Source organism: Bufo bufo, chromosome 4 (assembly GCF_905171765.1).
Source record: "Bufo bufo chromosome 4, aBufBuf1.1, whole genome shotgun sequence".
Lineage (NCBI taxonomy): Eukaryota > Metazoa > Chordata > Amphibia > Anura > Bufonidae > Bufo > Bufo bufo.
In genome coordinates, this window is record NC_053392.1 from 42,682,097 (window position 1) to 42,701,243 (window position 19,147).

The 19,147-nt window shown below is 41.8% G+C and overlaps 1 protein-coding gene across 1 annotated transcript in view; it reads right to left on the reverse strand.

Moving 5' to 3' along the window:
• ELP3 (elongator acetyltransferase complex subunit 3) overlaps positions 1–19,147 on the reverse strand; it is a 154,493-nt gene that overhangs the window by 59,301 nt on the left and 76,045 nt on the right. The window contains exon 10 of the mRNA XM_040427150.1: positions 17,872–18,065. Within this exon, the coding sequence (XP_040283084.1) occupies positions 17,872–18,065 (194 nt within the window). The remainder of the gene's footprint in view (positions 1–17,871; positions 18,066–19,147) is intronic.

Sequence of the window (19,147 nt, forward strand, 5' to 3'; positions counted from 1 at the left end):
CGGGGCTTAAATGCACCAAGAGCCGACCCTAGCCACTCAGTGCACCTTAGCTCCTCCGCTCTGCACTTCTGGACGCCCCCCTACACTTGACTGACAGCGACAGGCAACACAAGCTTCATCTTGCCTAAGCCCTGTGCAGCCGACCGAGGAATATGAGAACTACTATGCATGTGCCGAGGATGTACTGTAGGTATGAGATTACAGGGATAGGTGAGATGGTGCGTCTGATAGCTGCCCCTGGCTATCAAGTGTTCCAGGGTTGCAAAGCAAGCAGGGAAGTTAGAGTGGCTAGAAGGATTTCTCCATAATGAAGCAAGAGATCAGCTCAAGGATAGTATGGTTTTAATCACCAGGCTTCTGCCTGGTTTAACGGGGTTGATCCTGCTGAGAGATGCATTTCAGTAAAAAAAATAAAAAATATATATATATTTTTAAAACCTAACCAATGGATAGCTGATATATGTTAGGATTATTGGGGGTTGGACTTTTGGGACCTCGACCAAACTGCAGCAGCAGTAGTCAAGCATGCCCTCAGATGTCCTAGTCAAAGCTCTACTGCAGTGGGGGGAACCAGAGTCTCCCTTTCTAGCAGTTAGCGGTCAGACCCCCACCAACTGAACATTTATCACCTTCACCTATCTGTTTTATTGTCAGTCAGGGAAATACATGGCTTCCAGCTCCTCAGTGTGGTCGCCATGCAAAACAACCACCTACATCTCAATGGCCTGGACCTCTGTGGGGTGTTTAGATGCATACCTCCACGATTTAAACACTATAATAATGTATAAATCTAAAAGATGTCCAATGTGACCGTCCACTTGCAGTCATACATTGCTGCATCTTGATTGGAATTAGGGATGAGCGAATCGACTTCGGATGTTTCATCACAAGTCGATTCACTCATCCCTAATTGTAATATGCCAATACTGATGATGTGCATTGTGGGAAATGCAGAATTGACACCATGCATTGGGCAGTGCGGATAAATTCCAAAAGTTTCTCATGTGCTCAAACCTGTTTGTAGTCACAGTGTCACTTCAGCAAGATACTAAAATTTAGTTTACGCTTTCAACCTAACATGTCACGAAAGTGTCCACCTCTTGGAACCCCACATACAACTATTGAGCAGAGAACTACTACAAAGAGCATCTCCCGCTTAGGAGGACTTCCATGGTCATGTAGTACATGGTCCCCTATTGAATGTCAAGGCGGCTGCATTGTCCAGTTTAGAGAACTCTAAAACGCATTGGACATTTAGGAATCGGTTAGCTCATACACCCAAGAAGAATGGCCAAATACATATTACATTAATGCATCTCGTCATTTCTGCTGACGTGTCTTCGGTGTCCAGGCGGCACTTCTACACGTGTAAACTAAATTAAAGCTTGTGTCCTGTCAAGACCCAGGCGTAAACCATGAATGGCTCTGAGCAGGCGAGTCTAACCTCATTTTTAGGAAACACGTTTGGACCCTTAGGATACAAATACACGGAATTGAGAAGTTGTGACCTCCCAGATACGGGTGACCCGCTGTTTCCTGGCATAATGCTGCATAAAGTCAGGTCACAAATGGAGAACTGGATTACAGTACTACAGGAAACAGCATCTGAACAGTAATGTAAATCTAAGATTTTTTATTTATTTTTATCTGTTCAAACCAGCATCTAAATCCTTGGGGATCAGATGGGTAAGACACCCCCAAACAAACAGCTGCAATCACTAGAAGAAAAGATTGAGGGGTCCTTAAGAAACGGTACGGAATACCTAGGGCTTTCAGAACAAGAGCTGCTCCTTGTAACAGCATTTTGCTGTGGCTCATAAAGGGGTGTCCCAAATGGGGGATCTCCTTCTATTAGATCCATATACCCTAACAGATCATAGGGTTCTCAAACTAACAAAATAAAAAACACACTACAAGTTCATCTCAAACTGTAGTGTTTCCCATCTGCCATGATTACTAGAAGAGTTCTCAGATCTTCTCCTCACCATTTTTCTTCAAATGATAGTAACAAGAGCTTATTTGGAAATAAAATGAAATCATAACCATTTGCTCATCTTAGTAAAACATCTCCTTCCATACCAGGGACATGTTGACACCACCATGGAGAAGTGGGTTCCATGCTCCACTGGGATTCATTTTAATGTCATGAAGCTTAAAATTCGGCTCAGGTCATCCTTAAACTCATAACCACCAAAAGGCTCACAGAAAAAAAAATTCTCACAAATTTCCAGTAGGTCAATACAGGGAGTGCAGAATTATTAGGCAAGTTGTATTTTTGAGGATTAATTTTATTATTGAACAACAACCATGTTCTCAATGAACCCAAAAAACTCATTAATATCAAAGCTGAATATTTTTGGAAGTAGTTTTTAGTTTGTTTTTAGTTTTAGCTATTTTAGGGGGATATCTGTGTGTGCAGGTGACTTTTACTGTGCATAATTATTAGGCAACTTAACAAAAAACAAATATATACCCATTTCAATTATTTATTTTTACCAGTGAAACCAATATAACATCTCAACATTCACAAATATACATTTCTGACATTCAAAAACAAAACAAAAACAAATCAGTGACCAATATAGCCACCTTTCTTTGCAAGGACACTCAAAAGCCTGCCATCCATGGATTCTGTCAGTGTTTTGATTATGTTCACCATCAACATTGCGTGCAGCAGCAACCACAGCCTCCCAGACACTGTTCAGAGAGGTGTACTGTTTTCCCTCCTTGTAAATCTCACATTTGATGATGGACCACAGGTTCTCAATGGGGTTCAGATCAGGTGAACAAGGAGGCCATGTCATTAGATTTTCTTCTTTTATACCCTTTCTTGCCAGCCACGCTGTGGAGTACTTGGACGCGTGTGATGGAGCATTGTCCTGCATGAAAATCATGTTTTTCTTGAAGGATGCAGACTTCTTCCTGTACCACTGCTTGAAGAAGGTGTCTTCCAGAAACTGGCAGTAGGACTGGGAGTTGAGCTTGACTCCATCCTCAACCCGAAAAGGCCCCACAAGCTCATCTTTGATAATACCAGCCCAAACCAGTACTCCACCTCCACCTTGCTGGCGTCTGAGTCGAACTGGAGCTCTCTGCCCTTTACCAATCCAGCCACGGGCCCATCCATCTGGCCCATCAAGACTCACTCTCATTTCATCAGTCCATAAAACCTTAGAAAAATCAGTCTTGAGATATTTCTTGGCCCAGTCTTGACGTTTCAGCTTGTGTGTCTTGTTCAGTGGTGGTCGTCTTTCAGCCTTTCTTACCTTGGCCATGTCTCTGAGTATTGCACACCTTGTGCTTTTGGGCACTCCAGTGATGTTGCAGCTCTGAAATATGGCCAAACTGGTGGCAAGTGGCATCTTGGCAGCTGCACGCTTGACTTTTCTCAGTTCATGGGCAGTTATTTTGCGCCTTGGTTTTTCCACACGCTTCTTGCGACCCTGTTGACTATTTTAAATGAAACGCTTGATTGTTCGATGATCATGCTTCAGAAGCTTTGCAATTTTAAGAGTGCTGCATCCCTCTGCAAGATATCTCACTATTTTTGACTTTTCTGAGCCTGTCAAGTCCTTCTTTTGACCCATTTTGCCAAAGGAAAGGAAGTTGCCTAATAATTATGCACACCTAATATAGGGTGTTGATGTCATTAGACCACACCCCTTCTCATTACAGAGATGCACATCACCTAATATGCTTAATTGGTAGTAGGCTTTCGAGCCTATACAGCTTGGAGTAAGACAACATGCATAAAGAGGATGATGTGGTCAAAATACTCATTTGCCTAATAATTCTGCACTCCCTGTATGGTCACCAAAGAGAGGTCCTACAGCGAGGAGACAACCTTGCCAATATTTACAGCCCAGTCCCTTTTTAGGATGTTTCCTCTATCAAGGTTTAATCACTCTCTTCCACCTAATTCAAGGTCAACATGAATTCCAGGGAAACACAATAGGTACAGTATATACTCAATCAGCAATACTGCTCATTGAGTATGACTCAATGTCGTGTTCCTTCATGTTAATTCTTAATGCAACCACTTCCAGCAGATTTTCTGCCCCAGAATTAGTTTCCTTTATACAAATGGGTGGTTACAACTGCTTGAGGAACGTGCAACCATTTAAGAATGTCTTTGATTGTCGAGGAGGTGTCACCCGACATTGAGTTCCCATGTACTGAAGAACCATGGATGTTCTTGACACTGAATATCCAGGGGCTATACTGTTTGGTTAGGTAGTAATTTATACTCATCTAATTAGCAATTAAAGTTTGTTGTGTTTGGGTAAAATGTTCAATCATCTTTTAGGGTGTGTACACTGTACTCTTCAAAAGTCAGGCAGGTGTGGGAAAAATGCTGCAATGTAAGAATGCCTTAAAAAATAGAAGTGTTAATATTTTTTTAATTAATTAACAAAATGCAAAATGAATGAAAAAAAGAGGAATCGATATATGATCAATATTTGGTGTGACCGCCGTTTGCCCTCAAAACAGCATTAGATCTTCTAGGTACACTTGTACACAGTTTTTGAAGGAACTCGGCAGGAAGGATGTTGCAGACATCTTGGAGGTCTAACCACAGATCTTCTGTTAATATAGGCCTGCTCAGATCCTTCTGTTTCATGTAATCCCAGACAAACTAGAAGATGTTGATTCAATGGTCAACTGTAGACACAGTGTTTGGTCAAGGAAAAGTGCGGTAGAATCCTGATCTCAATATCATCGAGTCTGTCTGGGATTACATAAAGAGACAGAAGGATTTGAGAAAACCTACATCCACAGAAGATGTGTGGTTAGTTCTCCAAGATGTTTGGAACAACCTTTCTACCAAGGTCCTTCTAAAACTGTATGCAAGTATATCTAGAAGAATTGGTGCTGTTAAAGGCAAAGGGTGTTCACACCAAATATTTATCAGATTTAGATTTCCTTTTTCTTCATTCACTTTGCATTATGATAATCGATAAAAATAAACTATTAACAATCCTATTTTAGAAGCATTCTTTCCAAATGTGCCTAAAACTTTTGAACAGTACTATATGTCGGAAAAGTTCCTGGAAGATATGTTAACCATCTCCTTAAGTCCCCATGGAGAACAAAAGGGTGTCCTTTTGGCCTCATTTGAGGCAGTATATGTAGTCTATTACATGGGATACTACGGGTGACAGATTTGCCTACACAATGGCATATTTCGGAGGCAAATACATGTGGGGACCAGAATTCCGGAGAAGATAGCTCGGGAGTCAGTGAGTCCAAACAGTTACAACCACCCTTCAATCCATCAGCGGTGGCTGTGCTAGCACACTGTAGGAAAAAGTGCCGACCTCTCTGATGGCCGGGACCGTGGGAGAGCACAGAGGCTGGTGCTTTTTTCTATAGTGTGCAAGCACGTCCACCGCTGATGTATTTCAGGGTGGTCGTAACTAGTGATAAACAAAGTTATGAAAAATTCGATTTGGCTGCTTTGCCGAATTTCACAAAGGAATTCGATTCGTGCCGAATTGTTTTGTCACAAAGTGCATTCCATTGTATGTAGGGCTAGAACCACTCAGATGCTGTGTTCATCACTGTTCTTGGCATCTGATATTAAAATTAAGGCCTTTTAGGGATTAATCCGGTTTAAAAAAAAAAAAAAAAACAACACGCCTTATTGTTTTTTTTCACCATTTCAGGAAAAAAAAATAATTGTTGCCATAGGCTGCGAGGATATTTTTCCTGAAATTCGGATTGAAGTCACTTTGGCTTCGTTTCGCTCAACACTAATCATAACCGGGCTTGGCAGGAACAGCTCCGTTACATTCTGCTGACAACCCCATTGCACACAGCAGAACTGCGTAGGGTGCAGATGCCGAGAAATATACATTCAGATACAGTAGTAAAGCACCTATGACAAAAGCTAAAACTACTCCCTATTACTATAACACAGACAGGGGTTATGATGCCTTCGAGGCATTTTCTAGAAATCTCCAGAAGCTTAATCCTATGACGGGGGGGGGGTTTCTCCAGCGTTTGCGTTTTGTTGGCTGAGCAGCCATTTGTCAGCGAGCTGAGCGCTGCTCATTGATCTTTTCTCCTGGGATTTTACTTCTCTTAAAAGCTGCATTATAAGAGAGACAAATCTCTCCTTGGAAATTGTGCAGCAGATAAATCCTACTAAAAGCAGCTGATCATCCGAGAGGAAATCTGTCTATAAAATGGGAGGTAAAACAAGCTCGGAGATACTGAGTGGTCCCGCGAGGATTTTGTAACACGGTGTATAGTAATGGCTGCACAGGGGTTCAATGTTGCCTTGCATTACTGTTGTCTAGGGTTCAAATCTGAACAAGGTCACCGTCTGTATGGGTTTCCCCAGGTGCGGATTCCCCCTAAGGCTACTTTCACACTAGTGTTTAAGTTTTCCGATATCGAGTTCCGTCATAGGATCTCAATACCGGAAAAAAAAACGCTTCTGTTTGTCCACATTCATTGTCAATGGGGACAAAAATGAACTGAACTGAACAGAACGGAGTGCTCCAAAATGTATTCCGTTCCATTTAGTTGTGTTCCCATACCGGAGAGCAAATCGCAACATGTTGTAGTTTGCTTTCCGTCCTGGGATGCGGAGCGGAGCATGACCCGCAATGCAAGTCAATGTGGACGGATCCGTTTTCTCTAACACAATAGAAACCGGATACGTCCCCTATTGACTTTCAATGGAGTTCATGACGGATCCGTCTTGGCTACATTACAGATAATACAACCGAATCCGTTCAAAACAGATGCAGACAGTTGTGTTATCAGTAACGGAAGCGGTTTTGCCAAACCCTGCCGGATCCAGCAAAAAGTGTGAAAGTAGCCTAAAATCCCAAAATTTCGTGATAGGTTAGTTTGCCATTTAGGCTACATGCACACGAACGTTGTTTGCTTCTGTGTCCGTTCCGTTTTTTTTTTTTTGCGGATAGGATGCGGACCCATTCATTTCAATGGGTCCGCAAAAAATGTGTGTTGTCCGCTGCGCTGTCCGCATCAGTATGTCCGTTCTGTAGCCCCGCAAAAAAAATAGAACATGTCCTATTCTTGTCAGTTTTAGGCATTGTTACAAAGGATCCGCAAAAAAAAAAAAAAAAACGGATGGAATCAGTTTTTTTTTTTTTTTTGCGGACTGCAAAACACATACTCTAAGGCTACATGCACAGGTCCATGTGTGCCCAATGCCATGCAGAGAAGAGAGGTGGTGGTTACAGGGGGACTGAGAACTAAAAGTGGCCCTGGAAAAAAAACTAAACGTGGCGCCATATTGCTGGTGGGTCCAAAATGACAGAAGGCAAAATAATTAGGCAGGGCCAACAGAAGTAGGCAGGGCCAGAAATACCATAGTGCAGAACAACGTACTGCCACCTGCGTCACAGCATTGAACTGTATCGCTGTCCAGAGGATGTCGATACAGTTGAATTCAGGAGGGAACCTGTGGCTGCTCGCCAGGTGCGTGGCGGCCGTGAGGAGGGCTTGGGTGGCCTTACTAGGCATCGGCCCACCGGAAAATTTCCCTGTTGGGTCTATGGCCAATCCACCCCTGGTGGTGGACAAATCCTAATAAAAAAAAAAAAACTTACTTTTTCAGACACCTTCCGTTCCAGTGCAGTGACTTACACACGTGAAAGCTGAGGCCACTGACTGGCTGCAGAGGTACAGTGATCAAGAATGTGGGCTCCCGTCACTTTCAGTCTGGCACGGACCGCCATGAGCTGAGCTGCTGAAACAGCGGGCATCTGGAAAGAATAGTGAGGTTTCAGCTTTCTTTTCTCAACGCAAAGCTACCAGCCATAAATTTTCCAATTAGGCCAGAAAAACCTTTAGAATGGTTCTACATTTACGGTGCAGATTTGCCTCTCAGTACAGAAGGGTCTGATGTTTGTTACTCCTACTGTGAGCTTTCCATGACCCAAGTGCCAATTCTCCAACCCATGGGTTGATGTCAGTACCGTTCCTCTGGCCATAGGAGCCTTGCACCAGAGGTCTTCTCCAAAATCGTAACCGAATTTTCACCTTGGCCTCACATCTCACTCTAAAAACAGCAATCGGGCCTATGTGACGTATTCAGGAATAGCAATGTGACACTTTCGTTTGCATGGCTACCCAAAATGTTTGATATTCCATCCTATGACACCTTGAGATGCAATCAGAACCTCTGCACATCAGTAACCAACTCAGTAAGCCTAGATGGTTTCTACACCTCTATAGCTATGAAGGGGTTCATCTTGGAATATGCAATAATGGGCATTGATTGGAAAATAGATATTTTCATTCCCGTCAGACCTCTTCCAGAGACCTCACAGTTAAATGTTAGTGAAAAACGAGCAAGAAAATAAAAAGAGAAAAGTAATTAATTCACCCGAGTGCGGCTATTTTCTCCGGCGCTGAGTCTATTACGGAGCACCAAATGTATTTGTTTAATGGTTTCATCGTTATTATCTCAGAAATCCAATAGCCTCTTTTATTCGTCTCGTGGTTCACAGCAAGGTCATATATTTGCTTGTCAAATCTTTGGCCGTATGTTCATGTGACAGGCAGAACAGAGAATAATATCTAAATTGCCACAAAGACACTTTTCTCTTCAATGAACTCATGGGGCAACCCACAGATTTATTGTCCCTCAGTGAGAGAACATGTAGATGGCCATGGTGCTTAACAAGAACACGGCGCAACGAGGTTTACAAGGGGATGAGAAAGACAAAGCTCTGCTGCTACCACAATGATTAACCTCTTGTTGTTCCATGTAATGTCCGATAAGGCCTGGGCTACTTCACAGGCTTATGAATTATTTATACTCTCCAGCAAAACAGCAGGAAAAACAAGGAAAATATTTAGTGACATTAAGTCACACGATAGTTAAAACCAATTAATAACACCACAAGAAGTCCAACGTGAAGAACAAACTTTTTTTTTTTTTAACACTTCCATAGTAAAACCACTACAATACTGCCTCCTATGTACAAGAATATAACTACTATAATACTGCCTCCTATGTACAAGAATATAACTACTATAATACTGCCTCCTATGTACAAGAATATAACTACTATAATACTGCCTCCTATGTACAAGAATATAACCACTATAATACTGCCTCCTATGTACACGAATATAACTACTATATTACTGCTCCTATGTACAAGAATATAACTACTATAATACTGCTCCTATGTACAAAAATATAACTACTATAATACTGCCTCCTATGTACAAGAATATAACTACTATAATACTGCCTCCTATGTACAAGAATATAACTACTATAATACTGCCTCCTATGTACAAGAATATAACTACTATAATACTGCTCCTATGTACAAGAATATAACTACTATAATACTGCTCCTATGTACAAGAATATAACTACTATAATACTGCCTCCTATGTACAAGAATATAACTACTATAATACTGCCTCCTATGTACAAGAATATAACTACTATAATACTGCTCCTATGTACAAGAATATAACTACTATAATACTGCCTCCTATGTACAAGAATATAACTACTATGATACTGCCTCCCTATGTACAAGAGTATAACTACTATAATACTGCCTCCCTATGTACAAGAATATAATTACTATAATACTGCTCCTATGTACAAAGATATAACTACTATAATACTGCCCCTATGTACAGGAATATAACTACTATAATACTGCTCCTATGTACAAGAATATAACTACTATAATATTTCTATGTACAAGAATATAACTACTATAATACTGCTCCTATGTACAAGAATATAACTACTATAATACTGCCTCCTATGTACAAGAATATAACTACTATAATACTGCCTCCTATGTACAAGAATATAACTACTATAATACTGCCTCCTATGTACAAGAATATAACTACTATAATACTGCTCCTATGTACAAGAATATAACTACTATAATACTGCTCCTATGTACAAGAATATAACTACTATAATACTGCTCCTATGTACAAGAATATAACTACTATAATACTTCCTCCTATGTACAAGAATGTAACTACTATAATACTGCTCCTATGTACAAGAATATAACTACTATAATACTGCCTCCTATGTACAAGAATATAACTTCTAGAATACTGCCTCCTATGTACAAGAATATAACTACTATAATACTGCTCCTATGTACAAGAATATAACTACTATAATACTGCTCCTATGTACAAGAATATAACTACTATAATACTGCTCCTATGTACAAGAATATAACTACTATAATACCGCCTCCTATGTACAACAATATAACTACTATGATACTGCCTCCTTTTGTACAAGAATATAACTAATATAATAGTGCTCTTATGTACAAGAATATAACTACTATAATACTGCCTCCTATGTGCAAGAATATAACTACTATAATACTGCTCCTATGTACAAGAATATAACTACTATAATACTGCTCCTATGTGCAAGAATATAACTACTATAATACTGCCTCCTATGTGCAAGAATATAACTACTATAATACTGCCTCCTATGTACAAGAATGTAACTACTATAATACTGCTCCTATGTACAAGAATGTAACTATAATACTTCTCCTATGTACAAGAATATAACTACTATAATACTGTCCCCTATGTACAAGAATATAACTATTATAATACTGCTCCTATGTACAAGAATATAACTACTATAATACTGCCTCCTATGTACAAGAATATAACTACTATAATACCGCCTCCCTATGTACAAGAATATAATTACTATAATACTGCTCCTATGTACAAATATATAACTACTATAATACTGCCCCTATGTACAAGAATATAACTACTATAATACTGACTCCTATGTACAAGAATATAACTACTATAATACTGCTCCTATGTACAGGAATATAACTACTATAATACTGCCCCTATGTACAAGAATATAACTACTATAATACTGCCCCTATGTACAAGAATATAACTACTATAATACTGCTCCTATGTACAAGAATATAACTACTATAATACTGCTCCTATGTACAAGAATATAACTACTATAGGGGGCGGAGCCGAGCCACGCTGCTGAATGGCCGCACGAGCTTGAGCTCCTCCAGCATTCCGGCTCATTTGCCCTATATAAGCCTATAATTTGCCTTATTATGGGGAAGCCTGGCAAGGATAAGATCAGAGGAAGCTTAGAGTCGACCCCACGGCACCCCAAACAACCAGAGATGGAGAAGTTTCTCCGGAAAACGCCGAGAGTTGCCGCGCAGAAAGGCGCCAATATGGCGGCGTCTATTGCTCATGACTCCGACGCAGGAGAACTTTCTGATGCGGGCAGCGGCTCTGATATTTCAGACAGAAGGCCCAGAGATCCGCCTCTGTCAGAACGGACCCTTCGCCGGGTTCTTGAATCTGCCCTTACGCCTCTCAAACAAGATTTGGCAGACATCAAAGATGATATGAAGCACCTAGGCCAGAGAGTGGTCATGCTAGAAAGCACGCAAGAAGCCATCACGACCTATGAGGGTAAAGCGTCAGAGGTGCTAGCATCTCACAAGGCCCTATTGAATGATGCCTTCCTGAAGCTGGAAGATCAGGAGAACCGGAGTCGCCGGCGCAACATACGCATTCGCGGCCTACCTGAGTCGATTGCAGCGGAGGCCTTGCCGACAGTGGCGCGGGAGCTGTTTGCCACGATGCTTGAGCCAGAGAGAGCGGCGGGAATAGTGGTAGAGCGAATACACAGGGCGCTGCGCCCTAGGCCTAAACCACAAGAGCCACCACGTGATGTGATTTGCGGTCTATTGAGTTATGTGGACACTGCGGCCCTCCTGAAAAGGCAAAGAGAAATGGAGGTGCTAGAGTATGAAAATACGCCGATCCAGATGTTCCAGGATCTAGCGCCATCTACTTTGGCTAAGCGGCGCTTATTTAAGCCTCTCCTGGATGTCCTTAGGAAGACGTCGACCCCGTTCAGGTGGCTATATCCCTTTGGGCTGGCGGTCTCCAGGAATGGAAAACTGCTCACAGTGCGCTCACCAGCGGACCTGGAGTCAGTCTGGAGGTCCCTAGATGTCCCTCCAGTGGAAATTCCCTCGTGGCTACCAGCCGACCAAGATGGCCCCCTGCCTTTACCACCTCGTGTATCTGCTTGGCAAACGGCATCTGCAGGCAGGTCAGATCGATCGGGACGCAGCAAGATGGACAGGGCCCTCACTTGAGCCTGAACCAAGGTGTCCGGCTATGTCTGTAAGCATGAACTGCTGATATCATGTCCTATTTTACTTTTCTAATATGGAGATGACTGTCTCTCGCCTGCCTGGCATATTGTCTCCTATGGGCGAACTTGGCTTTTTCTTAATTTTCATGTTTTTGGCCAATATTACATTTATGGCCTTGTGTTTTTATAAAAAGTCATGCCTTAATAAGGACGCTTTTCTGGTGTTGCAGGACGCTACCTCCAAGGAGATGTTCCTTTTTCCCTATTTGCAGGGTAATGACCGGATAGACGCCGGTGCTGGATGTATTTTTGTGTTTTTGTTTTTGGTCTTATAGTTTTAGACCATAAGTGCTTTACTTGCCCCCTCGCCAGTCCAACCCTGTCTTGGCTGGTGATAAGTAAAGCGCTCATTCCACCTCGGATGTGTACCTTGTCCGAGCTGGTCACTTGCCAGTTTAATATGTTTAATGTTTTCTCCCTCATTTTTTACCCCTTGCTTCCCTCCTCCTCTTCCCTCTCCTCTGCTCATATTATTTTTGTGCTTTTCCATATAATTAGGAGTATCACATGCTCTTATGCAGTTGTTTGTATGCAAAATGTCTTCCATAGTAGTAGCCTCACTTAATGCGCATGGGCTGAACGAGCCATGCAAAAGGTCTCAGACACTCTCTCTCCTTCTGAAGGACAAAGTTTCGGTGGCCTTCTTACAGGAGACGCATTTTAGAACAGGCAAAATTCCCAGTCTTCCTCCTAGGAAGTTTGTCCAATGGTTCCACAGTACACATGATTCTGCCAGTAGGGGTGTTAGTATAGCCGTGCATAAATGCCTCCCCTTCAAGCCCTCGGCAACATCAGTGGACCCTGAGGGCAGGTTTCTTTTTGTAAAAGGTGTGCTAGGTGACTCCCCTGTGACGTTTGCCAACTTATATGCCCCTAATAAAGGCCAAGTACCATGGCTCGTTCAGACCCTGGCTGCATTATCCTCCTTTTCAGACGGGTTATTGATTCTAGGGGGCGACTTTAATGTTGCCATAGAGCCAGCGGTGGACACTTCGGTAGGCAGACCTTCTGTGTCTTACAAGCTATTAAAAAGGCTTAAGACTTCACTGAAAAAACTTAAGGTCTTGGACATTTGGCGGACCATAAACCCCAATGGCCGTGACTATACATTTTATTCACACGCTAAGATGTCCTTCCATAGACTGGATTATCTGTTTCTGTCGGATTCGCATATACGTAATGTCTCTGGAGCCCGGATAGGTAATATCACATTATCCGATCATGCCCCTGTTATTATCACCCTCTCCCTGTCAGGCCCACAAAGGAAAGAACGTCTGTGGCGCCTCAATGACACTTTGGTCTTGGGCCCCACACACGCCAGTAAAATTAAGGCCTTGATTTCGGAATTTTTTGTCCTTAACGACACCCCAGACTCCCCTCCTTCTCCCGCTATATTATGGGAATCTCATAAAGTAGTTCTTAGGGGAGAACTCAATGCCTTAGGAGCTTATGTAAAAAAACAAAGGACGAAGGCTGTGGATGCCTTGTTGGCTTCCATTGCTCGCCTGGAATCCTCTCACAAGGAATCTCAGGCTATACGCACCCTAGCAGAATTAACTGAAGCCAGATCCCGCTTAAAAAACTTAATAAATATCACTTCTGCAAAGTTAGTATTACGTTCAAGATTTAAGGCCTATGCTCATGGAAATAGAGGAAACAGACTGATGTCGGCTATTGCCAAGAAGCAGTTTTCTGACTCCTTTGTTTCCTCTATTAAAGATTCCAAGGGAAAGATACATAAGTCCACCCCAGACGTAGCTAAGGCATTCTGTTCCTTCTATGAGGCATTGTATAATTTGCCCCCTCCAACTGGAACTACCCCTAGTGACCTCTCAGAGGCCACAGATAAATTTCTGCAGACCCTTAACCTCCCTTCTATATCTTCATCCAAAGCTTCCCAACTAACTAGGCCCATTTCTGATTCAGAGATCCGTAAGGTTCTCATGTCTATTCCCTCAGGCAAGAGCCCCGGCCCTGATGGCTTTTCCATTGTATATTATAAATCATTTCAGGATGTTTTAATCCCCCGTTTGTGCAATTATCTCTTGACAGGGGGTTCTCTTGCTCCTCATTCCTTATTGGCGCACATTACCGTTCTCCATAAGGAAAATAAGGATCCGACTTGCTGCAGTAACTATAGGCCGATATCTCTGCTCAATAATGATGTGAAGTGGTGGGCGAAGATTTTAGCTTCCAGGCTTCAGGATGTCCTTCCTGACATCGTCCATGAAAAGCAAGTAGGTTTTGTCCATGGCAGACAGGGGTCTGAGAACACGGTACGGCTTCTCCATCTAGTAAATTGGGCCAAGGGATCTTCTAAGCCTTTGGTCTTGGTGAGTACAGATGCAGAGAAGGCCTTCGACAGGGTCAGTTGGCACTTTATGTCGATGACCCTGGCGAGGTTTGGCTTCCCAGATCAGTTTGTTACTGCTATTAATACCCTATACTCGGCCCCCTCTGCCATGGTCAAAGTTAATGGAGCTCTATCCCCACCATTTCGCATCACCAATGGGACGAGGCAGGGGTGTCCCCTCTCTCCTGCACTATTCGTTTTAGTGATGGAGACTCTTTTGTGTAAAATTAGAGCAGACCCGGATATTAAAGGCCTTCAGGTTGGCTCCTGTAACCATGTTACTGCAGCATTCGCGGATGACCTTTTAGTTATGACCTCAAACCCTACAGAGGCCTTGCCCAAGTTGTTGAATATATTTGGGGAATTTGGATTCATATCCAATTTTAAAATAAACTATGGGAAATCCATGGCACTCAACATTTCCTGCCCGCAAACTCTGATTAACAGTCTTAAACGCAATACCCCGTTCACCTGGGCCTCCAGAGACATTACGTTCTTGGGGTTGCACATTTCGGCTAATGTCCAAGACCTGGCCTCCCTCAATTATGTGCCGCTTCTGCAAAATGTGCGCAATCATTTGCAAAACCTGAAACTCCCATTTGTTTCCTGGGTTGGAAGAAAAAACTATCTTAAGACGTTTATTCTCCCCAAATTTTTATATTTGTTGCAATCCCTCCCTATTTGGCTTCCAAACTCATACTTCACAGAAGTCCGTCGAGTGTTCACACGCTTTCTATGGAATGGCAAATCGCCACGTATTGCTTACTCCACCCTTACAAGGGACAAGAGGTTCGGGGGTTTGGGATGCCGGATGTAAAATTATATTATTCTGCTGTTCAATTATGTAGATGCGTGACGGCTCTATCTCAACCATCCGGCTCCCTTTGCTCACGCCTTGAGTCGGTATTGCTCACCAACCAGGAGCAGCTTACTTTGTGGGGTGTTAGGCCCTTCTCAGCCAATCACTGTTTTTCTTCTCCGGTCTGGAAGGGAATGTTGGTAGAATGGTCCAAGATGGTCAAATCACACTTGTTTTGCTTTCCTAATCCAGGCATGCCACTCAAACTACTGCAATCTCACATTCACCCTTCTGTGTCAAACCCCTCTGGGATTTGGTCTAGGCTTGCTGACCTATCTCTGCGAGATGTCCTTCTCCCAGACGGCAGTTTGCACTGGAATTTGATAATGGATCGCCCTGACGTTAAAGCGGCACCCTTTTTTCACTTGGCAGATTTTAAAAGGGATACCACTCTGTGTATTGGATCCTTTGCTGGTAAAGGTTCTCCTTCCTGGCTGGAGAAGAAAGTTTTAGCTACTAAACCCCCTCTTAGGCCTCTATCCCTGATGTATAAGGAAACGCTTTCCTCCTTTCCACCAGAGCTCCGATATGTGACCTCTTGGGAAAAGGAACTATCTCTGACCCTAAAGGAACCGGAGAAAGCCTTTATCCTGGCCCACTCACACGGTTTCAACCGTTGTGTGAGGATTCAGGAGAATACTTTCAAGCTCCTTAGTAGATGGTATAAAACGCCTGAATTCCTACACAAGCTAAATCCAGAAATCCCCGAAGCATGCTGGAGATGTGGCATAGAAACTGGATCCTTATCTCACATCTGGTGGCTCTGCCATAAGATCCAGCCGTTTTGGAAGCTAATAAAGTCCCTGATTAACACTATATGTATGGCCAAGATAACATTAGACGCCAAACTTATTCTATTATGGTGCCCTAACGCTACTCTCACTCCCAGTAGGAACAATCTCCCGACAATGTTGCTTACAGCAGCGAAATTGCTTATCCCCTTTTTGTGGAAATCCGATTCCCCACCGACTCTCCATATGTGGACTGATAAGGTAGATCAGATCTATCGGTTTGAGGAGCTCGCGCATTGGGAGAATAACTCTCGTTCTCGCTTCTTAAAAATATGGTCCCCATGGAAGGCACAACTTTACGTGCTAGAGCAGCATTCCCTCTCTTCCTTGTTTCCCCCTCCCTTTCCTCTCCCTCTTATCCCTTCCCTTACCCCCTCTTCCCCCTTTGTATATGTGTATCTAATTGATGCCTTTGATCTTGTGTAATGTTCACACATGACGTATATGTGTATTTGATTGTCATATATGACTTATTGTCACCTTATTGATGTCATGTGTGAGCCCATGGCTTTGATTCCTTTTTCAATAAAAAGAAATATGGTTAAGAATATAACTACTATAATACTGCCTCCTATGTACAAGAATATAACTACTATAATACTGCTCCTATGTGCAAGAATATAACTACTATAATACTGCTCCTATGTACAAGAGTATAACTACTATAATACTGCTCCTATGTACAAGAATATAACTACTATAATACTGCTCCTATGTACAAGAATATAACTACTATAATACTGCCTCCTATGTACAAGAATATAACTACTATAATACTGCCTCCTATGTACAAGAATATAACTACTATAATACTTCTCCTATGTACAAGAATATAACTACTATAATACTGCTCCTATGTACAAGAATATACCCACTATAATACTGCCTCCTATGTACAAGAATATAACTCCTATAATACTGCCTCCTATGTACAAGAATATAACTACTATAATACTGCCTCCTATGTACAAGAATATAACTACTATAATACTGCTCCTATGTACAAGAATATAACTACTATAATACTGCCTCCTATGTACAAGAATATAACTACTATAATACTGCCTCCTATATACAAGAATATAACTACTATAATACTGCCTCCTATGTACAAGAATATAACTACTATAATACTGCCTCCCTATGTACAAGAATATAACTACTATAATACTGCTCCTATGTACAAGAATATAACTACTATAATACTGCCCCTATGTACAAGAATATAACTACTATAATACTGCTCCTATGTACAAGAATATACCCACTATAATACTGCTCCTATGTACAAGAATATAACTACTATAATACTGCCCCTATGTACAAGAATATAACTACTATAATACTGCTCCTATGTACAAGAATATAACTACTATAATACTGCTCCTATGTACAAGAATATAACTACTATAATACTGCTCCTATGTACAAGAATATAATTACTATAATACTGCCTCCCTATGTACATGCATTTATTATGAAACTATACGATCTGCTGTTTCCACACTATAATAAAGACTGATGAGAATCAGACCACTTGTATGGTGCTGACATGTTCTGTGGCGCAATGAATGCCCTGGAGGGATTCTCCACTATTGCTCTGTTGTCACAGCTGTATTCTTACGGTATTTGGTCTCACCTCTGCACTCTGTATACTCGGGTCCATGGTGGAACGAGGGCCAAAATCCTGGCCACCAGATCTACCAATGTGCTCGGAGAGTAGCTTCTGTATCTTCCAGTTTTCCAAAGTTCATACAACCCGGTGCCGCGGATAACTAATGTTGGGTAGAGCTTCATTCCATCAGGTCTGAAAGCGGGGTTTTCAAAAAATTCCTGAGATTTAAAGAACAGATAGTAATTTAATGTATGTACACAGTGACTCCACCAGCAGAATAGTGAGTGCAGCTCTGGAGTATAATACAGGATATAACTCAGGATCAGTACAGGATAAGTAATGTAATGTATGTACACAGTGACTCCACCAGCAGAATAGTGAGTGCAGCTCTGGAGTATAATACAGGATATAACTCAGGATCAGTACAGGATAAGTAATGTAATGTATGTACACAGTGACTCCACAAGCAGAATAGCGAGTTCAGCTCTGGAGTATAATACAGGATGTAACTCAGGATCAGTACAGGATAAGTAATGTATGTACACAGTGACTCCACCAGCAGAATAGTGAGTGCAGCTCTGGGGTATAATACAGGATGTAATTCAGGATCAGTACAGAATAAGTCATGTAATGTATGTACACAGTGACTCCACCAGCAGAATAGTGAGTGCAGCTCTGGAGTATAATACAGGATGTAACTCAGGATCAGTACAGGATAAGTAATGTAATGTATGTACACAGTGACTGCACCAGCAGAATAGTGAGTGCAGCTCTGCAGTATAATACAGGATGTAATTCAGGATCAGTACAGAATAAGTAATGTATGTACACAGTGACTCCACTATGCAGAATAGTGAGTGCAGCTCTGGGGTATAATACAGGATGTAATTCAGGATCAGTACAGGATAAGTAATGTAATGTATGTACACTGTGACTCCAGCAGCAGAATAGTGAGTGCAGCTCTGGAGTATAATACAGGATGTAACTCAGGATCAGTACAGGATAAGGAATGTATGTACACAGTGACTGCACCAGCAGAATAGTGAGTGCAGCTCTGGAGTATAATACAGGATATAACTCAGGATCAGTACAGGATAAGTAATGTAATGTATGTACACAGTTATTCAGTTACAGCAGAATACTGAGTGCAGCTCTGGAGTATAATAAAAGTCATTACTACCTTACAAAGTTATTAAACTTTTTATGTAAAATTCAAAATGAGGGGCATATACTGGATGGGCTTTTTCCTACTAGTAACCTCCACGTATAATCTACCTGTTGTTGAAGGTATAAAGTTTAT